The sequence below is a fragment of the Hippichthys cyanospilos genome, chromosome 15, assembly GCF_059441005.1.
Source record: "Hippichthys cyanospilos isolate Australia breed blue-spotted pipefish chromosome 15, RoL_Hcya_1.0, whole genome shotgun sequence".
Taxonomy (NCBI): Eukaryota; Metazoa; Chordata; class Actinopteri; order Syngnathiformes; family Syngnathidae; genus Hippichthys; species Hippichthys cyanospilos.
In genome coordinates, this window is record NC_142383.1 from 5,768,354 (window position 1) to 5,794,005 (window position 25,652).

The 25,652-nt window shown below is 39.6% G+C and overlaps 4 protein-coding genes across 9 annotated transcripts; all 4 read left to right on the forward strand.

The window, feature by feature from the left end:
• The first annotated feature begins 2,576 nt into the window (after nt 1–2,576).
• On the forward strand, nt 2,577–11,031 carry LOC148411477 (uncharacterized). Its single transcript, XM_088435452.1, is given in 3 exon segments — nt 2,577–2,847; nt 8,750–10,404; nt 10,406–11,031. Coding segments are annotated over 3 exon segments (1,836 nt in total). The 5' UTR covers nt 2,577–2,720; the 3' UTR covers nt 10,460–11,031.
• LOC148411478 (protein ZBED8-like) lies at nt 3,326–5,895 on the forward strand. 2 transcript variants are annotated; one of them, XM_088435457.1, is made up of 3 exons: nt 3,326–3,735; nt 3,814–3,907; nt 3,972–5,895. In XM_088435457.1, exon 3 carries the CDS (start codon nt 3,980–3,982, stop codon nt 5,765–5,767), a length of 1,788 nt encoding a protein of 595 aa, XP_088291583.1. In that variant the 5' UTR covers nt 3,326–3,735; nt 3,814–3,907; nt 3,972–3,979; the 3' UTR covers nt 5,768–5,895. The 2 variants fall into 2 exon arrangements, with proteins under 2 accessions (XP_088291583.1, XP_088291582.1); XM_088435456.1 differs by having other exon boundaries at nt 3,326–3,907.
• A 1,046-nt stretch (nt 11,032–12,077) lies between the features above and the next one.
• On the forward strand, nt 12,078–21,001 carry LOC148411479 (uncharacterized). Of its 5 annotated transcripts, none has more exons than XM_088435458.1 (2): nt 12,078–12,480; nt 17,368–21,001. In XM_088435458.1, exons 1-2 carry the CDS (start codon nt 12,363–12,365, stop codon nt 19,008–19,010), a joined length of 1,761 nt encoding a protein of 586 aa, XP_088291584.1. In that variant the 5' UTR covers nt 12,078–12,362; the 3' UTR covers nt 19,011–21,001. The 5 variants fall into 5 exon arrangements, 4 of the variants coding, with proteins under 4 accessions (XP_088291584.1, XP_088291585.1, XP_088291586.1 ...); XM_088435459.1 differs by having other exon boundaries at nt 12,448–12,480; nt 17,403–21,001; XR_015868007.1 differs by lacking the exons at nt 12,078–12,480; nt 17,368–21,001 and adding exons at nt 14,157–15,877; nt 17,082–17,287.
• Nucleotides 21,002–25,117: 4,116 nt separating this feature from the next.
• LOC148411480 (histone H2A-like) lies at nt 25,118–25,652 on the forward strand. Its single transcript, XM_088435071.1, has one exon. It carries the CDS (start codon nt 25,124–25,126, stop codon nt 25,508–25,510), a length of 387 nt encoding a protein of 128 aa, XP_088291197.1. The 5' UTR covers nt 25,118–25,123; the 3' UTR covers nt 25,511–25,652.

The following is a 25,652-nucleotide window of genomic DNA, read 5'->3' on the forward strand; positions in this document are numbered from 1 at the left end:
TCTCACATGTTCTTTTTCTCACCCTCTCAGTGTAATATACAGTTTGTGTATTATTAATGTTAATATAATATAACTATTATTATTACTATTATTATTACTATTGTTATTGTTGTTATCATCATCATCATCATCATCATCGTAGTTGTTGTCAGTAAATAGGCCTGTCAAATAGGCCTGTCAAATTTCTTGATAGTTTACACAATTTGTGTCCACGTGGATTTGCCGTAGATTTGCTTTTGTGCTTCTCATCCAGGCGTTTCTCTATTATACGCCTTGAATTCGTCCGTGCTGGCCCTATCAAGTTATTCGCCTTGTGCGTCCATTATTTCTTGGCATGCGTTAAAGTAACACCATTCGTTTGAGTCGTCCCGGTTCAAGATGCTGCTTGTCGATTTTGAGTAGCTTAGCTTAGCATGCTGACCAAGATAAAGAACATGCGAAACCGCGTTGAGAAAATAAAATTGGTTTCTGTGTTCCTGCTATGAAGTTTGCCTGAGTGGACTTGCCGTAGATTTCAAATTGGAGCGCTACCTTTCCTTCTCTTTTTATTACTTTGTAGAAGCCGCGCGCGCTGCTTCGGTGAATAAATCGTCCCGAATTCGCCCTAAACGTTATGAATCCGCGGCACGCGTCCATTACTTCTTTATTGAAATCAAGTAAAATTATTACCCACTTCTGTGCGGCGAAACATATCTCGGTGCTCGTAGAAGCCTCTCGGCCTTGCGAAGCTTTGCTTAGTTTGCTAGCTGTTAACAAACGACACACGATCGTATGTTTCGACACCGATTCAGCATAGATCAAGTGCGATCTTAAAATGAGTAACGATCGACTGAAAATGTACTCAAGTGACAAAGTCAAGTATGACGGGGAGCCGTGTGGCGCACCAGAGGAGAACGTGTGTCAACTGCCGGACGCTATTTGCAAGCATCCTCCGATGATAATCAACACAGCAGGTTTGTCACTTGTTTAGTCAATCCCCTTTATTTCTGAGGGCTCTCATGGGATGCGTTGAAACACTTACTCCTTAGCCCCTCGTTTTCCAATAGTGTACCACAAAAATTTAGCTTCCACGATTCATGTTGCACCACTTTCTCCTCATCGCATATCAACGTGCCCATTGCATCTGTCATAATGATTTTCCTCTGCCCTTCCGACAACACCAACTTGTATAAGAATGATTTGGTGGTAGTAGAATCGTTTGACGTAGTTTGACTCAACTATTTTGTGTCCCCATCAGTCGGGGCCTACATACTGTAAGAGCCATGTTAATATCTACGGCAGATTTGAATTAATCAAATGTATATTTTAATCTATTTTCTTTCAAAACGTGTCCTCAATACAAACAAAACCAAAATGTTGCTCGTCAACCACCACTGCACAGTCAACCTGCCTTCCGTAACAGCTTTGTCACAGTAATTGAGTTGGTATATATATATATATATATATATATATATATATATATATATATATATATATATATATATATATATATATATATATTCGTGACTCTTCAATAAAGCAATCAATTCAACCAGTTTAATATATTTTTAAAAATGTAATGATTTTGAAATTTGTCAAAATGCGTTTCGTGTCTCCAGTTGCTTGCTAAAGAGGCGATGGAGCCAGCAAAGCTAAAGTGGCATTTTATGAAGCTGTTTTTCACTAAATAATTGGCAACCTGTAAGGGGGGAAATTGACTTGTCATAAGGAGGCATGCAATTTTTTTTTTTTTCAAATAAACTTCTTTGTAGCTTAAAAGTAACACATATACTTCTTGTCAAATTGAATTTTGGTCAATCACAAGGGCCAAAAAGATTTTTTTTTTCAGTTTTGTTTGAGCAAATATTTGCAATTAGGATCCTTGGAAAATTTGCTTTCTAAAAGGGGACCCTGACTCCTGAAGAGTTTGAGAACCCCTGCTCTACAGGACTAAATAAACTGGGTCTCGAATGAACCGCGCAAACCAAAACTGATGGACACAGGCTTGAATAACGCGACGTCGCTGAGTGAGTGCACACAGGCTTATTGTGGTAATAACACTGCGAATGGGTGCGTACCAAACACTGTGTCCTGTTACTCATATGAGTAACCCACAGAAAAAAAGAAAAAAAAAATGATAGATAGATAGATAGATAGATAGATAGATGCGCACTCCTGACTATAAAATGATTCCAGTTAATAATTAGCTGGTAGTAAATTGGGGGGAGGTGAACGGAAATCTTATGGCTACAAACACACTTCCGCCATTCTCATTCCATCGTATTTTGAGCATTCCCGTGATTTATTGGTTCTTTGGCAAAGCAAGTATCCGTAACCGCAATATATCCGCCACGGGCCGATTGACAATTCATTGGCTACTAGTTTCATTTCACGGATGTGTCCCCCCCAAATAATAAATAACAGCAAAGTCAAAAACAGACTGACTTTACCGAATCATGTGTGTCCTGTGTGCTCTAGACAGTGAAAAATACCTTCATCCAGAGCGGCAGGAACCAGAGTTGTCTGCCATTAAAAAAGAGCAGTCAAAGCCCATTGGTGTCATAGAAGAGCAGCAATTGCAGCACAACGACATCATAAAAGAGGAGCAGCCATACGTTAAAGAGGAAGGAGCTTTCACAGAGTTGCCCATAACTGGTATCTATTTGAAGACTGAAGATGAAGAAGGTCAAAATGAATTGAAGAACCCAGTGGGGCCTCCTTGCTGCAGTTCCAGTCAACATATGCCAATAGAAATGGATGGCGAGCACGGTGGAGGATCACAAGAAGACTGCTGGTTAGCTCCAATGTCAGATGATGATGATGACACGTCACTCTCTCCTCACATTGATGGTGATGAACAGTCTGAAGGTAATATGACACACACACTGGCACCATGTCATCATCAATGTGTTATCTTAGCACCCTGCATCTATCCTGTCAGTGTTATTTGTCCATACTCTGGCTTTATTAGTTTTGTTTTGTTTTCTGTTTCATCAAAGAAAAAGCATTGGAAAAAATGTGCTAGGGAGCTAATAATTCCCCAGGATAGTAAAAACATGTAAAAGTTCAAAATGCCACCATGCTGCAATTTCTGACTTATTGCAAACAGGTTGGGGCGATTTGAACTAAATTCTTGTAATAATGCCATGTTCTGGCTCATTGACTCCCATCATAAATCATAACTTTTTTGATATGCTGTAAACCTGATGTGTTATAATGCATTTTCCGTGATTACTGATGCAAGCTCTTCTTTGGCGAGTCAAAAACGTGGAAATAGAGGAATTCGTGTGTTGCGAGTTTTAACCCACAAAAGTCACGGTGTATACCAGTGGTTTTCAAAGTGGGCGGTACCGCCCCTCGGGGGGTGGTGTGAACTTTCAGGGGGGCGCTGACGAATAAACAGGCGAATGGGGGGCGTTGAAATAGTGAAGGGGGGCGATTGAGCAATTACATTGAAATGTGACGTTGGTGTTTGTAGAAAGACCGGAAAAATTGATTGTCTGTAATAAAAAGTCGACAAAAAACAAGCTTTATTGAAACAAGAAACGTTGTCTGCTCGAGCGCTCACGAGCAGCGCGCATATACCGTATATCACTAACTGTCGCGAGTTTATCGTCGATGCAGGCGACTGGGGAAACCACCACCATCCAGTCAGCCGCAGAGGAGCACACAATAGCGCGCCGGCAACGCTTAACCACAGACGTATGCGCACAGCGACCGGCTTAATGCATCAGCTATCAATTTTTATGATTCGAGGTGAACTGCGCATTGGTCTATTTAAAGAAACGAAATTAGCGAATAATATCTGAGGCGCCTGTCTTCTATTTATTTAAGCTTCTCTCCAGATGCAAGTCAGTTTTTATAGCTGCCAGAAAGCAACTATACGTGCGCGATTTTCTCATCATCACGACAGAAATCATTTTAGACGGTAAGCTCAATGCTATCTAAAAACGAAATTTTTTGGCTCTAAAAACAGTTTGCATTTTTTTCAGGGATAACCATGGCAGCTTCAGGAACATCGAAAAAGAAGTGCAGGCAATACTCTGTAGAGTACTTGAAGTATGGATTTATACAATCACCGACCAATCCGCAACAACCCATGTGCTTGGTTTGTGAGAAAAACTTTTCAAATGAAGCAATGAAGCCGTCTAGGCTCCTCGAACATTTACAGAAGATTCATCCCAATAAATCCGGTAAAACATTGGCGTTCTTTCAAACTCTTCGAGATCAATTTCTGAAGCGAAAAACAATGAATATGTTTATTTCCTCATCGAAAAATTCAGATGACGGTCTGAAGGCTTCTTACAACATTTCTTTGCTGATAGCGAAAGCCGGCAAGTCCCACACTATCGGAGAAGACTTGATTCTGCCTGCAGTTAAAGAGGTTATTAAAACAGTTTTGCACAAATCTCCTGAACAAATCATAAAATCGATTCCTCTCAGTGACAACTCAGTTCAACGAAGAGTGGACAAAATGGCTGAAAACGTCGAAGAGACTCTCTGTAAGATGTTGATGACAACTGAGTTTAGTTTGCAATTGGACGAATCCACTCTTCCGGGAAATCAATCACTACTTCTTGCATATGTACGCTTCATCAAGGATGGATCTTTGTGTCACGAATTATTGTTTGCACGTCTCCTGGAAACAGATACCAAAGGAGAATCACTGTACCGAGCTGTGGAGGACTATTTCCAGGGAAAAAGCATTCCACTTATAAACATCATCTCATGTGCTACAGATGGCGCCCCGTCCATGGTTGGTCGCCACCGTGGATTTCTAAGTTATTTGAAGAAAGCTGTTCCGGAAGTCCTCACAGTTCACTGTGTGATCCATCGACAACACTTAGTGGCAAAGAATTTGAGTGAGAAGCTAAATAAATCCTTATCTATTGTGATTACTGCAGTCAACAAAATCAAAGCAAATGCTCTCAATTCTCGACTGTTCCATCAGCTGTGTATTGAAAATGACGAAGATTTTCAATGCCTGCTTCTCCATACAGAAGTTAGGTGGTTGTCAAAAGGTAACTGTTTAAAAAGGTTTTACACACTGTTTAACAGTGTTCTGGATTTTTTTCAAGAACCCAATCCTGAGCTTTACGACAAACTGAAATCGAGTAAGACAGATATTGCTTACCTCACTGAAATGTTTTACAAATTCAATGAAGTGAATTTGCAGCTGCAAGGTGATGAGACTTCGTTAATCAAAGCCAAGTCCGTCCTCTCAGCATTCCTCTCAAAATTACAGCTCTACAGCAGAAACCTTGGACGACGCGAATTCCGTCAGTTTCCTTGTTTGTCTAACTTGGAGAAGGAAACGGGAGTGAAGGACGATGACATTGCCGTGTACTGCGCTCATTTAGCAGAACTCTACAGAGATATGTCAGTCAGATTTAACGACATATTTTCTCTTGAAATCCCTGATTGGGTGATCGATCCGTTCACTGAACCCAGCACAGAAGTGCCAACCCATCTAGAAGAGGAACTTGTAAGTTTGCAAAATGATGAGGATCTGAAACCAAAGTTCAAAACCTCTTACCAAGCCTTTTGGATGCAAACAGCGATCCCAAAACGCTATCCAACCCTATGGAAAGCCATCAAGTTGTTTTTCATTGCTTTTCCGACTTCCTACCTGGTTGAAAGGGGGTTCAGCGCTGTGACAAGGCTCCTCACCAAACAAAGAAACAAACTTAACATCACAGAGCGCGGTGATCTGAGACTGCTCCTGACAAACCTTCATCCTGATGTTGACAGTCTGATTGCAATGCACCAAACCCACCCATCTCATTAGGCAGGACAGTTGTTAATGGTTACTCGTTCAGTTTTACAATTTATTTCAAGTTCAGTTCAAGGTGTTGTAATTGAAGAATAAATGATAACCTTTTTTGTTTATTAAAATTGTTTTTTTTAGTCTTCAAACTGTTTGTGATTGATGAATCAACCAATTCTTGAGACATTTAGCAATATAGTCGTTCTAGCGTTCGTTGGAAAGGGGTAAAGAGGGGGCGTTGGCATTTTGGCCCGGCGGTGAAGGGGGCGGTGGCCAAAAAAGTTTGAAAATCACTGGTGTATACTGTACATGAATTTGCGAAGCTCGCTACAGATGGTCAAAAATGAATGTGATAAAACGGTTGGCATTACAAAAAAATTGCTCACTTTCAGTCTACTTGGGCATGCATATTTGCAATTTTGCATGTGTGCACAAGACAATTAAAAGGTATTGCCCGCAAATGATAAAAAAAGCACTTGTTTATTGTTATTGTTTGAATGTCAACTCTTACTGGTTGGGTGTTTGAATTTCTTTACCCTCATTGGTTCTGGGAATTTGGGGGGGGTCTTTGTTCTCGCGATGATCACTATTTTGCATTTCTTCCAACACAACTGTGAGCGATGGCGGCTAGAAAGATTTCACTGAAGGACGCGATTCGGTTCGTATTAGAAAGTGCTGATTCCAAAGACGACCTACATTCGGACGCTTCTTCGGAGGGCCCGAAAGAATTTGAAGAAACTTCTCCCGGACTTTGGATGCCGGAAGAGCAAGAGGATGATGATGAGGAGTTGGAAATGCATGGCGAAGATGATGGTGGAGGTGAGAGCGAGGAGGTGGAGGAGGAGGCGGGCTGAGATGAACAGCATGTTGAGGCAGATGATGAAAATTATGGCGATCAGGGCGAAGACGATAGTGAGTGGCTCTCAAAAAATAAAAAAATATTATGGTCTCCCAATCACGAGGAGGCCACACAATATGCCCCCCCTCCCATTCCTACCCCCGGGCCATCCCGCTACGCAGTGGCCAGAATCAGCAGCCCCGAAACTGCGTTTGATTTATTTTCCAATGAGGGCATCATACGGATTTTGGACATGACAAACCTCCAAGGACAAAGATCAGTCACTGACTGTCAAAGAGCTGCAAGCTTACTTGGGGCTGCTGATTTTGGCAGGGTGATACAAATCAAAGCACGAAGCAACGATCAGCCTATTGGACAAAGAGAGTGGAAGGCCCATCTTTTCAAAAACTATGGCCCATGGACGCTTCTGCCAAATCAACCGTAAGATTAGGTTTGATGACAGACTCCCCAAGCCACAACGCCACCACCAAAATAAACTGTCCCCCATCAGTGACGTATGGAATGTGTGGAACGCCCTGTTGCCAAAAATGTATAACCTCGGCAGGAGATATGCATTGATGAGCAGCTGGTCTCATTTTCGGGCCACTGATCATTTCGGCAATATATGCCATCCAAGCCGGCTAAATATGGCCTGAAAATATGGATCCTGTGCGATGTCGGCACTTCATACGCCTGGATCATGCAAATGTACACAGGAAAGCCTGGAGGCCAGAGAGAAAAGAACTAAGCGATGAAGGTGGTTTTGGACCTATGTTCCCCATTGGAGGGCCACATACTGACCACAGATCATTTTTTTCCACCTCTTTCCCCTTGGCAGCTGAACTTAAAAAAAAAAAATGGCATTGGTAGGAACAATCCGCAAAAACAGCGCAAAAACTAATTCGGCCAGAAGTTCCAAAACGGGAAGCACCGCTTTCTGCTGAAGGCTTGGTGGAGCAGGCAGAGCAGCGAGGTGGACCCCCGTTTAAGCGCAAACAATGTGGCCTCTGCACAAGGCCTCTTCGTGCTTCAAACATCTGTGCAAAATGTGATCATGAAGATCCAATGCATGAAATGTTAAATAGGCGAAAAAAAGTAGTTCTGGTGTTTCAGTTTCAGTAATTGGTGTTTTGTATTCTTGAATTCTACACATTGTTAACCATAAATTCTGTCATCAAATCGGTTATTGTCACTTTTTCACCTTCTTGTTCTAAAATAAATCTATTGTTATGACTTTGACTTATCCAAGGATCTAATTATGTCATATAAAATATTTTAGTTTGATTTATATATAGCCTATATAGCATAGTTAGTATTGCTGTTAGCATAATACTGCTAATATTGTCCACTGGATGCATCATAATAAACAAACAAACTATATATGTATAGATAGGTCTGATGCTACTGAACATTTTGAGTGGTTGAAAGTGAAAAGATATTCAGAAATGACTTACTTATCATACTTCAAAGGTAGGCCATACTTTGGACAAAAAACTGCCATTGTGTAAAAACTGGGCATGCATAAAAAAAATCTGTTGTTATAACATGGACTTACTTGGGCCTCTAACTATGTCAAATGAAATATATATATATATATATATATATATATATATATATATATATATATATATATATATATATATATATATATATAAGCCATACAAGGTGCAGGTATATGGTGGAAAGATGAAAACTTACATTTTCTTTATATTTTTTTTACTGTCTACCAACTGCAGCATTCTCTCTTTAACAGACTGAACATGCCTGCATATTTAGTCTCAACATTATTCAATTTAGACCTTTTTTTAATATATTTTTAATAATATATTTTAAAACTCTTCTTGACCACAGCCATTGATTCACACCTTTTCAGTTCTATTTCATAGTTGTTCCATAAACTGACTCCATAACCACACATTTGCTTCACCGGTGGAAAAAACAAGCACTGGACTATAAGCTGCAGGGCTCAAATTGTGATGAAAAAGTTGCATTGATCATATGAATGAAATGTTTATGGTGGAGTGATCCGTTATGAAGGGGAACACAAAATTGTGTAACACAAAATGAACACAACATGAGATTGCAATGTAAACAAGAATATATAACAGCAAAATCAAGGCTGCAATCAAGACTTTACCAAACTATGTGTGTTCTCTGTCCCACAGACATCACTGAAAAATATCTTCGTAAAAACCAGGTGGAACCAGACTTGCCTGATGTTAAAAAGGAGAAGTCAGAGCCCCATTGTGTGAAAAATGAGCAGCAGCTACAGTGTCCCAACATAAAAAAACAAGAGACACTTGTACAATATATAGAAGAGGAAAAATATTTCACAGAGTTGCCAGTGATTAGTGTTCATTTCACAACTGAAGATGAAGAGAAGAAAGGGGTGGAGCCTCCAAGCATCTCTAGTCAACATATGATGACAGAAATGGATGGCGAGCACTGTGGAGGATCACAAGCAGCTAGCTGGTTAGTTCCAATTTCTGATGGTGATGACATGCCACTCTCTCCCCACGCTGATGAGCAGTCTGAAGGTGATATGGCTTATCACACTGACAGCAAATATTGGAAATGTGCTCAGTGTGGCAAAACGTTCAGCGATAAGACTTTGTGGAAAAAACATATGATTGTCCACTCTGAGAAACCTTTTGCCTGTTCAGTTTGTGGTAAAATTTTCTCTTTGAAACACGGCTTAATTTTACACACAAGAACTCACACTGGTGAGAAACCTCATGCCTGTTCGATCTGTGGCAAAACATTTTCTGTAAGGTCCCACTTGAGACAACACACAAGAATCCATACAGGTGAGAAACCTTTTGGCTGTTCAATTTGTGGTAAAACATTTTCTGTGAAGCACAGCTTAGTTTTACATACAAGAACTCACACTGGTGAGAAACCTTTTGCCTGTTCAATCTGTGGGAAAACATTTGCTGTAAGGTCACATTTGAGACAACACACAAGAACACATACTGGTGAGAAACCTTTTGACTGTTCGGTTTGTGGTCAAAAATTCAGTCAAAAATCAGACTTGAGACAACACACAAGAACCCACACTGGCGAGAAACCTTTCTCCTGCTCAGTTTGCAGTCAAAGTTTTTCTAGAAAGGGAATCCTTCGACAACACTCAAGAATTCATACTGGTGAGAAACCTTTTGCTTGTTTGGTTTGTAATCAAACATTTTCTCAAAAGGCAACCTTAAGACAACACTCAAGAATCCATACTGGTGATAAACCTTTTGCCTGCTCTCAATGCAGTCAAACATTTTCCTGCAAGGGGTCTTTGGTAAAACACACAAGAACTCACACTGGTGAGAAACCCTTCGCCTGTTCAGTGTGTAATCAAAGATTTTCTGAAAAGGGAAACCTGAGACAACACACAAGAACCCACACTGGTGAGAAACCTTTCGTCTGTTCGATTTGTGGTCAAAGATTTTTTCAAAAGTCTATCTTGAGACAACACACAAGAACACATACTGGTGAGAAACCCTTTGTCTGTTCAGATTGTGGCCAAAGTTTCTCTCAGAGCGGAAACTTGATAAAACACAAAAGAATCCACGCTGGTGAGAAACCTTTTGCCTGTTCTATTTGTGACCAAAAATTTTCTGAAAAGGGAAATCTGAGACAACACACAAGAACCCACACTGGTGAGAAACCTTTTGCCTGTCCGGTTTGTGATCAAAGATTTTGTCAAAAGTCAATCTTGAGCCAACACACACGAACTCACACAGGTGAGAAACCTTTTATCTGCTCGGATTGTGGCCAAAGTTTCTCTCAGAAGGGCAACTTGATAAAACACAGAAGACTTCACACTGGTGCTAAACCTTTTACCTGCTCAGTGTGTCATCAAAAATTCTCTGAAAAGGGAAACTTGAGACGACACTCAAAAACCCACGCTGGTGAGAAAACTTGCCTTTTGGATTTGTGATCAAACATTTTTTTTTTAAAGGCAAACCTGCCACAAGGACACAGAGTGGTGAGAAACTCTTCACCTGCTCAGTTTGCAGACAAAGACTGAAAAGTAAAGACGTAGCTAAAAGGCACAATGGTTCCGATGAACCTAGCAGTGATCAGTGTTTTATGATCTCAGATTAGCATTTACACTCAATTTTGGGTGAAATTTCAACTCCCTAGTTGTAAATATCAAAGGAATGGATGAATTTTTGCACAAGAGAAAATCAACAGTTCTTGGAGGGATACATGTAGAATCTTTGTTAAATTAATACAATTTACAGTTGGATTACAAGCATTTGTCTGCGTTAACCCTCTGTCATATTTAAACTGGTCTGTATTCACAATTTACATTTATTTATTTCAATTGTGTTTTTATGTATTGATTTAAATCTGAACATGTATTTTTTTCTACACGTACTTGCATTTTTTTATCTATGCAATGTTGTGAGATTACATATGGCTTAGTTTTTTTATTGGTTGCTGTGAGCACTTATACAAGTTATCTAAAATCACTCACATGTATGTTGACTGCAACAACACTGTTGAATAAAAAAAAGGTTTTATAATGTACTTTTTATGCATTTTTGACCACGTTCTTATTTTTTTGTCATTTACCTGAAGCTAACCTGAAACTGAAACAACATTCCAATGAAATTATATTAATATGCATTTGTTTAACACTGTCCTTCAACAAAATCGTCGGAGCCCATAATCAGATTTTCTCTTTTTTTTTTTTTTTTGAGATTAGGGTTGAGATTAGCGCAAATTTGTTGAGAGAGATTTCTCCTTGGTGCGTTTTATTAGCACATTAGCACCTCCCCTTCATTAAAAAAAAAAATATATATAAACGTATATTCCAACACTTTTTGCCCCCTTGCTTTGCAATCCATCTTTTTTCTTCACAGGTCACTCCGCTCCTTTTGGAGTTTATTTTTACATTATTTTTCAACCTAGCAGTAATAGCTAGCTAAACCGATCGTTTCTCCTCCTAGGGAAAAAGCCAACATTAGCGCAGATTTGCGATCCTGCTACCTGCAACCATGACACTGTTTGGGGTAAATGTATTTATTTATAAAATCATGTAATAAAAAGTGTAGCATGGCTCTGTAAACAGTTCTAACGAAGCATCCGAAACTCTTACCTACTACTGATGAGTATGTGTAACAGAAAGTCAGAAATGTGAAGATTCACTTGTCCCATAATTCCGGAATGACCCATACATCGTGTACGTATGCACTTGGGAGAAAGATGTTACAGAAAGGGAGAACCTGAAATGGAGTCTGAGAGCAGCACAGTGTGAGTGGTCGATTTGGTGGTATTCTTGAAACTGAAGGAGACGGGAATAAAATCAGATGTGTGAGGGATCACTTGTCAGATTGTTGACGGCTGCTAATGTTAACGAATGGACTGTAATTGACGTGCCATATACTTTTGTACAGTAGGCAGCGGTATGCATGCAGCTCAACGTCGTTTGCAAGCCTCCATTAGTTGAAAGAAGGAGGTTTGTCTTACTGGACTCGCCGTAGAATCTAATTTGAAGAGGCACTTTCTTTCCTTTTGACAATATGTCCTACACTAAAGGATTCGTCTTGAAACCCTAATATGGATTGAAAGTACTGAAGGATCAACACAATTCAATGCGTTCATCATTACTTTATTGAAAGCAAAAAAAAAAAAACTTATTCGTGTGCAGTTTAACTTCTCAGTGTTCGCGGAAGCTTCTCGGCCTTGTTTGACTTGTTTAGCTATTTCAGATTAGCCTACCTCGCTTTTCAAGTGCAAGCAAGCAAAAAGTGTAAACATCCAAAGAAAACGTCCGCAAGAATGAAAGTCCGCTATGAAGAGGATCTTTGTGGGGCACAAAGAGTGAACGAGCGACAAGAAGGTCAACAACAGCTGGACAAGTTTTGCAAGCAGCCTCGCTATGCGTTACGCCGAGCAGGTATCTCATCTAAGCAAATTGCTTACGTAATACTTTTCGCCCGTGTCTTTTGGTCATTGGTTTTGGTCATGTTTTCAAACCTTACTACAACAAAAAATACATTCCGTGTTTTTTTTTTCCTAAGTTTTAAAAAAAAACTCGAAAAGAAATTATAAGTTGATGGAGTGCATAATGCTTGCTACATTTTGGTCACAATGTCACGCTTTTGCGAATTCACTAATGTTATGCAAGTATTGTTCTAAACACTGATATATATAATATATATATATATATATATATATATATATATATATATATATATATATATATATATATATATATATATATTTATACTTGCATTACATTACTTGCATTACATTAGTGAATTCGCAAAAGCGTGACATTGTGACCAAAATGTAGCAAGCATTATGCACTGCATCAACTCATAATTACTCATATATATATATATATATATATATATATATATATATATATATATATATATATATATATATATATATATATATATATATATATTGTTGGAATTTTATTTCTAAATCAACATAAACTCAAGTTAGTAATCTGACTCCAATTTGTGACCTTACCCAACTGCCACTCATCCAACAATTTGCGCGCTCGTTCTGCAATAGAAAGGTATCAGGAAGCCGGCATTTTCACACACGGGTGGATTTATTCCTAACACACAGATCTAATACAAGCACCTGGGTCTCGGGTCCCTCTCAATACAGCCCTGTACGCCTCTGTTGCCACCAGCAGACGTACTCTCCATCTGAGTTGCCCAGCAATGAGTTATACTACACAATATGCAAATGGCACATCAACAAAGGCATCCTGGCATTTTTTTTTTGGCTATGTGTATACTCCAGTTAACTTTAACTTTAACTTTTATACACATATTAAAAATGAGTAACATAATCTACTGTACAGTTAAATAAAATAACATATACAAAGGAAAAATGACATTTACCTTTGAGGCGACATGACTTGAGCTGGGTGGAGGCGGAGGGGAGCAGAAACCAACCCGCAGAATTTATTTATTTATTTTCTTAAACGGGAACTTTTCTCAAACTAGAACTTATCACCGGCGATTTCCTTCCCTTTCGTTTCCTTTCCTTTCCTCACGAGCACGGTTAACCATGCGTGCGCCTCCTTCGTATTTTTTTTTTTTATTATCTCCTGCTTCGTTTCTATTGTCATCCTCTTACTTCTTCCTTTACCGCCACCAGCAATTTTAGAAGCCATGTCTAATAGATAAAGTTTGCAAAGTCTTAACAACATTCCTTCCTTCCGTTTTTGACTGATTTTCTCTCCTTCCTTCCGTCCCGACCAGCTGTGCCATCAAGCTAGATGAAGGCGTTCGACCAATAGTATATCGGCATTTCCGTGACTGACACCGTGACTGAAACAGTGACTGTGACATTGTAAGAGCAATAGCATATCGGCGGTACCGTGTTGTGCGTGTGCAGATGATTTCATTGATGTAGCAAAGGGAAGTCAATTGTACGTACACATTGACTGGCAAAGCGCGGTGAAATCATAGTTATAAGCATCACGAATATACACACATATATAAAATTAATGCCATAATCTACTTTGCAGTTAATTAAATTAACATGGATACACAAAGGATAAATGACATTTTCCTCTGGGGGCGACGTGACTTGAGCCAAGCGGAGACGGAGGTGAGCAGAGACCAACCCGCAGAATTTATTGATTTATTTTCTTAAACGGGAACTTTTCTCAAACTAAAACATATCACCGGCGATTTCCTTCTCTTTAATCCATAATAGAAGAAGCCTCTCCATTTTGTTGTCGAGCGAGGTCCGGCCCCGGCAAGGAAAGTCTTGCCCTTAGAAGATTGCCGAGCGGTTACGTCCATACTCAGACCAAGGTTAACTATGCGTGTGCCTCCTTCGTATTTTTTTATTTTCTCCTGCTTGGTTTCTATTGTCATCATCCTCTTACTTCTTCCTTTACCGCCACTTGCAATTTTAAAAGCCATGTCTAACAGATAAAGTTTGCAAAGTCTTCACAACATTCCTTCCTTCCGTTTTTGACTCATTTTCTCTCCTTCCTTCGGTCCCGACCAGCTGTGCCATCAAGCTAGATAAAGGCGTTCGGCCAATAGCATATCGGCATTTCTGTGATTGACGTGACGCCGGCCAATAGCATCTCCGTGACTGACTCCGTGACTGAGACAGTGACTGTGACATTGTAAGAGCAATAGCGTTCGACGATGCCGTGATAAGCGTCAACTTCTAAACTAGTTGACGTAGCAAAGCGAAAATAAATGTTCCGAACACAATGGCCGGCATGTCATATTGTTCGTAAGACGGAGGGTTTGTGCGTAAGTGGTGTCAGGTAATGTGATGAGGGCAATGGCGACACATGGTGGTGAACGCAGGTAGTGCGGCGAGGTGATGGAATAATGCGCAATGTTGATGTAACATTGAGCCAAATTGATGTAAAATTACCGTGTAAATTATTGGCTTAAGATACCAGTCAGAATTGACCTCGACTGGAATAAAACAATAACAATTTGTTCAAGTAAAACAATAGCAGACACCAAATCATCTCTGAAGACAACCAACATTAAAGAAGTCCATGAAGTCAACTCACAATGAAGACACATTGTGAGGCCATAAGATCAAAGCAAGCTTTTAGCAATAAGTCATGCTCAATATTACTCTGTAACTGCCATTGGAAAAAGTGTCAATTGATCACAAGTGTTAAGACCTATGTTCATATTTATTCCGTAAATGTACACATATGATATGTTATTGCCTTTTTAGCCTGATTTGAACTATGCAACTTGTTATTGCCATTCTGGCCTGATTTGAACTGTATCTTTGATCAAGATATGGTTGAATCATTTACTGGAATGTTCAGGTACTTCATGTTATTGCCATTTTTGCCTGATTTGGACTGTACCTTTAATCAAGATATGATTGAAACATTTATTGGAATGTTCAAGTATGTTCAAGTGGAAAGTTACTAATTGACCAAATCAAACACTGAACGGTCAGGTCAGCATACCGAACAAGGACAAATGACCATATATGTCCAAATTTACTGGAAGGGCTACCGATAAGACCTTGGTTTCGGATTTAGTCATATTTGTTTAAAAGTGTTCAAAGTGTCATAGTGAAACTTCTACTTCCTCTATTTCTGGTTTCAATATGTGTACATCAAGTCATGGGGTTAGGGTCCTATAAAAAGACCACCACCCAAGACTTGGGACTTCCTTTTTTGCCAATTGTCTGCCAAGAGTGTGAGGACCTTCTCCAGGCTTCCAGTGTAAACCACCAAGTCGGAGTAGGACTCTGTCACTCTCAGAATTGGACACTTTTTAAATTCTTACGACGTTGTTAGCCCTCGGAGGATTTCACGCAAACCGGTAAGGAAGCCATTCTAAATTCTAAATCCATCCGATAGCCCAACTAATAATGTCATTAATTCGTAATTTAGGAGAATTGAAACTGATCACTTTGATTCTCTTCCAATATTGGTATTAAACCTTTTAGAAACTTTCCACTCTTTTCATTATGTTTTAAATTCTTTATTTCATTATACTGTTTTTGTGCATGGTTTTTCATAGCCTTGGACGAAATTTAATCTTAATCATTTATTAGCTGAAAGACAAAATGTATTGAATGTGTTTTTGTGTTTTATGTATTAAGGGGGCATGGTAGGCCCAGCCATGTACTTTTTGATACTGTAAATAATTATTTGCTTTGTTTTCGCTAAATAAATACTTCAAAATTTCATTCTTTATTCTATCTCAGTCATTCTTATAAACCAAAATTAGAGATCCTCCTAGTCTTCTGTAAGTGAAGTAATGATGTTGCCCGTACATCGGCAGTGCCATTCTTGAATAAAATTTAGTTACTCAGAGTTGGTTGAAGTTAAAACAAACGTATCCGAGTGGTCGTATAAGACTGCTAAACCCTATTCTGGTCTTAACAAGTGCAAATGATCTTTTAGAAGAGGAGCTGCCATATATAATTTGCGTGTTTTTTCTACTGTCTCGTCTCAACGGTTACTCGACGAGTCGGCGGATTAAAGTAAGATGGATAGACGCTTAAAAACTTAAGGCAGTGAGCACCAGAACGTATCTTCTTCGACACCGACTTACGCAGATGTTCGTCGCCCGGCGATACAGCGTTAGAGCTGTGCTGGACTAACGGGACATCTTAACCCTTTAAACGGAGAGTCGGTCAGGACTGTTAGTTGTCCTTAGATAGCTGACAGGACTGCGGTAAGAGCAGATCAGTCAGTGGGGGACAAAAAACTCCGCGGTCCAATAGTATAGCCGCACATTGCAGCATGATTCTATTTGGTGCAGCAAATCAGTTCTTCCATGTCAGCACTGGGCTGACGAGCAACACACATCACTCGGAACCCCAGCTGATGTCATTCTCTCTTTAAACGCCTCACCGATTGCGAGGACTAGGGGGCCATCAGCCGCCACCACCTGGTGCCACCACCCAGAAGTCCCCTCCATCATCAACCAAACCAAATTTGAAAGTGCATTTGGATTGACTGAAGGCAAGGCCCTCTCACTTAAAGACCTGTAAAGATATATTTTTATTTCTTTATAGTTTTAATAGCCTGCAGAAGTGGATGACATGACACTGGCGTGCTGCATTCAGATGTGCCATGGAAAATCGACACCTCTTCCACTCCCACACTCACAACTTAACAGCGTTGGAGCCAAAACATGGCACTGTTTGTTTTCAATCAATTGGCACTCAGTGGCACCAAACCAAATTAGTCCAGACCAGGAAAAGTATAATCTTAGACCCATTTCTAGTGCTGAACTCCTCTTACTTTGCAAACACGGCCTGTTTGAGTAACCAAACAGTATGCATCTCTTGTGTTCCGCAGATGTGACTGAAAAGGATTTTTGTTCTGAGCAACAGGAGCCTGAGTTGCCTGGCATTAAAGAAGAGGAGTCAAACCCTTTTGATGTCAAAGAGGAGGAGCAGCTACCTGTACAGCGCCCCAACATCATAAAAGAGGAGCAGCGGGAACCATACATTAACGAGAAAAGAGATTTCACAGACTTGCCAGCACCTGGTGTCTATTTGAAAACTAAAGCTGAAGGAGGTCAATATGATGAGCACAGTGGGACGGGGCCTTCAAGCAGCAGCTCCAGTCAACACATGACAACAGAAATCGATGGCAAGCACTATCATAGATCACAAGCAGATGTCTGGTTAGCTCCAATGTCAGATGATGATGATGAAACAACCTCATACTCTCTTAACACCGATGATGATGATGATGATGATTATGATTATGAACATTCGAAAGGTCAAAAGACACTTCACACCGACAGCAAAGCTTTGAAGTGTCCGACGTGTGGGAAAACATTTCGTTACAAGTCCAATTTGGAAAGACATATGATTAGCCACAGTGGTGAGAAACGGTTTGCCTGTAAGGTTTGTGGTCAAAGATTTTCAACAAATGGACACTTAAAAATACATGCAAGAATCCACACTGGCGAGAAACCTTTCCACTGCTCAGTTTGTAGTCATAGATTTTATGATCAGGCAACTTTGCTTAAACACACAAGAATCCACACTGGTGAGAAACCTTTTGCTTGTTTGGATTGTGGTCAACGATTTTCTCAAAAGGGACACTTAATAACACATATAAGAATCCACACTGGTGAGAAGCCTTTTGCCTGCTCAGTTTGTGGTCAAAAATTTTCTACAAATTGGGTCTTGCAAAAACATGCAAGAATTCATACGGGTGAGAAACCATTTGCGTGTTTGGTTTGTGGTCTAAGATTTTCAGTAAAAAGAAGCTTGACACGACACACGCGAATTCACACTGGTGAGAAACCTTTTGCTTGCTCAGATTGTGGCCAAAGGTTTTCTGTAAAGAATTCCTTGATAAATCACATAAGAACCCACACTGGTGAGAAACGTTTTGCATGCTCGGTATGTGGCCAAGCATTTTTTAACAAGAGTAACTTAGTAAAACACACAAAAACCCACACTGGTGAGAAAGCTTTTGCCTGTTTGGTTTGTGGTAAAAAATTTTCTCGAAAGGGAACGTTGAGACAACACACAAGAATCCACACTGGTGAAAAACCCTTTAACTGCTTAGTTTGTGGTAAAAGTTTCTCTAAAAAAGGCAATTTAAACACTCATGCCAAAACTCACACTGGTGAGAAACCTTTTGCGTGCTTGGTATGTGGCCAAACATTTTCTATCAAGAGTTACTTAGTAAAACACACAAAAACCCACACTGGTGAGAAAGCTTTTGCCTGTTTGGTTTGTGGTAAAAAATTTTCTCAAAAGACAACATTAAGATATCACACAAGAACCCACACTGGTGAGAAACCTTTCAACTGCTTAGTTTGTGGTCAAAGTTTCTCTAAAAAAGGCAATTTAAACACTCATACCAAAATTCACACTGGTGAGAAACCTTTTGCCTGCTCAGTTTGTGATGAACGATTTCTAAATAGGAATCAAGCTGAGAGGCACAAGTGTGCTGGTGAGAATGGCAGTGAGAAATGAAGCCTTATATGAGGGATATGCAATTACTGTTTTTCGAGAGCCATATCATGCCTGTTTTACATGTCTCCCCTTGCAACACCTTATTCAAATCATTAGGTTCGGTTATCAAGCTTCCTCCGAGTTTGCAGATGAGCTGATCATTTCCACCAGGTGTTTTGCAAGAGGGAGACATTGAAAAAAGGCAAGAGATGTTTCCAGAGCAACTGGAGTTTCTACGCCTGCCTTTTATGATGTATAATTTTTAGCATTTACATGCAAATATTGCACAGAAAGTGTGCCTTTCTTGTGCACAGTGTTTTTGCTGACTGGATGATACTGATGCCGTATATTTGCTGTATGTTTTATATGGTTTATCAATTGTTTAAAATTGCCTTTGGAAAAACCTTTACTCTTTGTGTTGAAAAAAAAAGTGTATCTGTATGTCAGAGGGGAGTTGTCTGGTAATGTGGCTGGTGCAGGCAGGTGATAATGAGCAAAATTGGTAGTAGAGCGCAGTGATGGAAATGCACGCCATGTCTAATGTGTTGCAATGGTCTCAAATATCGGCTTAAGATACCAGTCAGAATTGCCCTCAACTGACTTAAGCAACTGAGTTGAAATTTAAGTAATGATAAAAATCCTGTTTAAGGGCTATTGCTACCTGTTGGCATTGACTTTACTTTGGGAAGATTCTTGCAAAGAAGATACTAACTCTGAAGGCAACCTAAAGTATTAAATTAACTAAAGTTAAATTGAGAAAAAGACATAACAGAAGACAATGCTAACACATTGCTAATTCACAAAATCAACGCTTGCATTTTGCAACAGTTACTCATATATTTACGCTAAAAACATATATCCTATAACTGCAAACATTGTGTGAAGATTAATCAAAAGTAATAGGCATATGTTCATATTTAACTCACAAATGTGCACATAAGACATGTTGTTGACTTCTAATACAGTGAATTGTTGATTGGAACAGGTTGTACCATGTTGCTGTCTTAGGACATTTTGTGAATTGTTATTAATTCTTCAATCTTGCTGGAACAAGTGAGTCAAAGGTTCCAGTTACTGTGTAACTAAAATTGTCGTTTGTCATGATGAAATGGAAAGTCTCTAACTGGTTCCCATGCAAAGGTGAATCTGAAGTAAGCATGGGAAAATTCCCACACAAAAGTGAAACTGAAACTAAGCATGGGGAAATTCCCACACAAAAGTGAAACCGAAACGAAGCATTGGAAAATTCCCAGACAAGGGAAACTGAAACGAAGCAACTAATTCCCAAAACACAAACAGGAAACATCTGGTCTTGCCGTGGCCGCGCCTCCTTGCTGACGCTCGAAAGCTTGTGCGAAATGGAAAGTTTTGAGCCACCAAACATTAGAAAAAGCCTGAGCACAAAGGCTTGAGGCTTTTTCTTTCTTTCTCCCTCCAAGCATGCTGGTGCATGAAGATGCTACAGAGCGAGACTTTTCTTTAAGCCTTAGAAGTAAGACGCTGGGATGAAGGAAATTGTCTTAACTCCACCAACTGGATATTTTTAAATTCTTTTCCGACACAATTAGTTTTCAAAGGATTTCTCGACTACTTGGTAAGAAGACACGCTAAATTTAATCCATCCGATTGCCAACCTAATAATGTCATTAATTTGGATAATATGAGAATTGAATCTGATCACTTCGGTTCCCATATATTGCAAGCTGACCGCTTAGAGACTTTCTACCCTTTTTACTTTTTTCGTATGTTTTTATGATAATCATAAATCAGAATTTAATCATGTTTTTACTTTTCGATTGATTTAATCTTTAAAAGATACACGGCGAACTCATATTATTGCCCTTAATTGTAAAGGATAATCGAGTTATTGTTTACTGCTAAGAGAAGAACTTTTAATTATTGTACTTTTTTATTTTTGTATCAATGGCACGTGGTATTGCCCAACCACGATTGTCAGTGATTGTAATTAATATTTTTGCTTTGCTATCGCAAATAAATCTTCATAAAACATATTTTACTCTCTATCTTTGTCATTCTTTTGAACATTAATTAGATGTCTTCCGAGTCTTCTATAAGTGAATGCATAACTTTGCCCTTACATTGGCAAAGCCATTTCTGTATAAAATATTGTTACTCATTGTTGGTTGTGTCTAGTGGAACGTGTCCGAGCGGTTGTATAAGACTGCTAAACCCTATCTTGGTCATTCCAATTGCAAAGATCTTTAGAAAAGGAGCAGCTTTGGAAGGGGCGTGATCACTTCCTGATCTCATCTCGGTTACTCGATGAGGTTGCTGGGGTGACTTAGGTCGGACAGGCGTCTCAGAATTTATTCTGTGAGAACTGTGAAAGAAATCAAATATTATGTTGTTATCATTATGTGTTTATTTCATAACCAGAATAGCACTTATTGCAGTCCATCGGTGCAGTCCTTGTCCATCTTCCCCCAGTCCTTAAATAAAACTATTGACACAGTAAACTGTGAACTTTAATTTCCTCCCAATTGTTGTTTGAGATCAGGGACGCCTGACTCTGTGCAGCTGGGCTTTTTGTTATGTCTTGTAATGTGCAATTCTGTGCTGAATGAATAAAAAGCGAGCTGGGAGAGCAGCTCACTTGACAGACCCTGAAGCAAAAATGGGCGAGTGGCCTTCTGCTGTCCCTTGCTAGTCAATCTTGGTTGGTCTGAGTTAGTTACTATTTTGCAGCCCAGCCTGGTCTTGTCTTAGTCTTCTTTCTTAGATTTCTCTGACAAGAACCAGGACCAACCCTTTCCATACCGACTTAAGTAGACGTCTTAAGCAGAGGCCTGCGGTAAGTGCAAATCAGACATATTGTATTTCAGCGGTTGCATGGATGAAAATCTATTCTCGAATGAGCGGGATAGGCAAAATCATACTACAGTATACGGTATCTTAAAATTGTATCAACTATATGTAGGTCTTTGTGGCCTGGTCTCAATTCCTTGCAAATGGCAGTGGTCAACTAAAAATATAGTGTTTGAAAGTAAATTCAAAAATTAAAATAAAGATTTTAAAAAATGAAAATGACTTTTTTTTTTTTTTTTTGGTCCTCTGTGTATTCAATTTTCTTCTTTAAACTGCATGAAATGAATGGAAAATGTCTATGATGTTGGGGACATGATGGGTGGCTAGATCATTTAAGATGCATACAGGGTGCAGGATGGTGTATCGGTAAGAATACACATGAAGGTGTTGGTTGAGAGACTCTTTACTCAGGCAGTTGAAAGATGGTTAAACTTCTGCAAATGCAATCACGTGACATGGAAAGCCACAGTGACCAAACTGTAGGCGTTGTTATGCAAATAACTAAAGAACACTCAGAACAGTGGTATATTAAAAAACACACAAAGTCTTGAACCTTCCTCAAAACACACTTGCTGTACAGTACTTATTGCACCTTGGACAGTATGCTCATTTAATTCAACTAAAGATGCTTAGTTTATAATTGCTCCTCAGTTCTTATGCACCACATGTCTTTTTTTCCCCCTTTGAGTTGCTTGGTCATGCTCTCTTCGCACCCTTGGGCTCACATGTGTAAATGCATGCCACAAATGAGAAATACTCAGGATGAGGGCGGTCTGACAATTTCATTGGTCCACTGTGATGTGTTTGGTAATTTTATTGGTCAGATATGGCGAAAGTGGGTAAAGCTATTTGGTTGCTTGTAACTCCACAGGAAAAAATATACATAAATAAAACACATCACTTTAACACTCACAGGATTTATTAGGATTGACCTTATACATTTGATACAACTTTGTGTTGATTTCACAAATTTCTTACAGTCTCCATAATAGTCACACTACATTTAGTAAAGCACAGTTTCAGGTTGGTTGTCACATACTCAAAAGTTACAACATTTAAGTTAAGGTCAGCGTGAACTGTGCGAACAAGCTTTTTAGCAGTGTTTACAGAACAGAATGGAGTTGCTTGGATTTCCTGGCAGTGTTATAAAAACAGGATGGATTTCAGTGGACGAAAACAGGAAAAAAGTCAATGACGGCGAAAACAGGATGGAATTCAAATTCATTATGGATAATGGGCTCCCTCTATTTTGCCTCATGTCATACTCCCAGAAGACAACAGCCATGGTCCAAATCTCTCATGCTAAAATGTGAGGGCCACTGTCCAGACCGCCTTTTCTCTGCTCTACTCGTTCAGAAGTGAAGAGATTCATGTCATGAAGAAAAGCGCATTTCTGTAATTATCTGCATTTTATTGAACTGCCGAGACATAAAAATCAAATCAAATAGTAAATTGGATTGCCGTATTATTTACATTTTTAAGGGAGATAAATAAATATGCCGGGGTTTTTTTTGTTTTGTTTTGTTTTGTTTTGTTTTTGTTTTTTCTGGCAACAGGGTATTAATGCCACCCCTACACTTCATCAGAAATTAGAAATGAGTATCTGAATCTATTAGAAAGCCAAAAGCAGGGCATCTCTTACTGGTTAATTGATCATATTGGAATGCATGGACTTTCCTTATTTGTCTCTGTGTTCTATTAGGTCGGGGCAGAAAATTGAAAAAAACATTAACCAAAAGAAGTGCAGATGTGCAGAAAGAAGAATACTGTATAATAAAAGTGACCAAGCAGTGAAGAGGGTAGTGTTATGCGTGGTAAGCAGAGAACAAAGATAGGGTCTATCTACAGTAATAGTCCTTGAGGGCCGCAAACCTGCATGTTTTCCATACTGCTCTTTTAAACACACCTGATTCAAATGATTAGGATCATTTTCAAGCTCCTGAGCTGTGAGTTAATGACAGAAGCATCAAAAACATACAGGATTGCTGCCCTCGAGGACTGGAAATTGAGACCTATGGTCGATCAGGAACAGTAGCAGACCCCTTTTACTGGAGCAGGGGATGCCAACTTCGGTCCTCAAGAGCCACAATCCAGCCTATTTTCATAGTGTCCCTTCAACTAACACACCTGATTCAAATGATTAGCTCATCAGTATGTGGTGCAGAATCCTGATAACGACGCTGATTTGAGTCAGGCTCCTGTAGCGTGTGCCTGATGGCAGCATTTCAAACAATTCGTTTTGTGGGTGTGTTTGTCCTTGATGATGTTGCGTCAGACCGCAGAACCCTGGTGTAGTAAATGTCCTGTGGTGGGGGTGAGGATAAGCAACTACGGAAAATGGATGGATGGAACTAACTCCTACTACTAACTAACTAATATTCCAGACATACGCCTGGTTTCGTCTAAATCCAGGAACGAGGGCTCAATGTTATATACAGTAATTGACAGACAACCTCCTCAGCTGGTCTACCTCCAGTTAAGCTTCTGGCTCTGTTATGATCCTCATATCGAGTGGGTACTATGACTACCTGTCATAATTTTCAGGATAAAATACAGTCATGGTGAAACCAGTTTATCAAGCGAGTGAGGTGATTTGTTCTGAAAATGTGAATTTACAAAATACATCCTTGTCCTTGAAAAATCAATATTTTGAAGTCGTAAAATCGGCTAAAATGTTTTATCATGACTCATCTGGTCCATATCAAGTACTGTTTTCCGTAAATAAGTAGTTTCAGGTGGTTTCCGGTTACACTGACTGGCCTAAAACATTAAATGTATTTTATACACACGCACGCACACTGGCTCAGGAGCAATTTATAGGTTTACACACTGTGTGATTCTGTATGATTCATTGCGGTATTATTCATGCTATTTATTGTTTTGAACAAAAAATATGGTACACTACATTATTTTATTGTTTTATTCTAAAACCCGAGATTTGGGCTTCAGACAAGAAATGTACAGTCTGTTATCGTCCTCTTTAGAAACACATGAGATTTAAAAAGAAGAAGAAGAAGAAGAAGAAGAAGAAGAAACGGACGAGAAACAGTGTGTTTTGTTTATGGCGTTAACAATAACTAATCCAGGCGCTAACAATAACTAATCCAGGCGCTTGTAGACGTTTTCCCACGTAAACGAGTTAACTGAAACGGGAAGGGGGTCGGCGCTACGAAAAACCGAGCTGATTGGACAACCAACGTTTTGCTTCAACTAGCCAATCAATGAGCAGCAATGGCAAGTATAAAAATAACCCTCTCAATGTGAGACGGAACTCCGATTATTTGGTAGTTACACTCAGCTGACCTAACATGTCTGGACGAGGAAAGACCGGTGGAAAGGCTAGAGCTAAGGCTAAAACCCGTTCGTCCCGCGCTGGGCTTCAGTTCCCAGTAGGCCGCGTCCACAGACTTCTTCGTAAAGGAAACTATGGGGAGCGCATCGGCGCTGGTGCTCCTGTCTATATGGCGGCTGTTCTCGAATACTTGACTGCTGAGATCCTTGAGTTAGCCGGGAACGCTGCCCGTGACAACAAAAAGACCAGGATCATTCCTCGTCACTTGCAGTTAGCTGTCCGCAACGACGAAGAGCTCAACAAGCTTTTGGGTGGTGTGACCATTGCTCAAGGTGGAGTGCTGCCTAACATCCAGGCGGTACTTTTGCCAAAGAAGACTGAGAAAGCTGCCAAGTCCAAGTAATAGAAGTATCAACCGCAATATAAAAAACGGCTCTTTTAAGAGCCACCTACATATTCTCTTGAGAGTATTCGATCTATACTCAAATCTAAGTCAACCTGAATCATCGAGATAAGACGTTTGCTGCCTGACTTCTGTATTATTG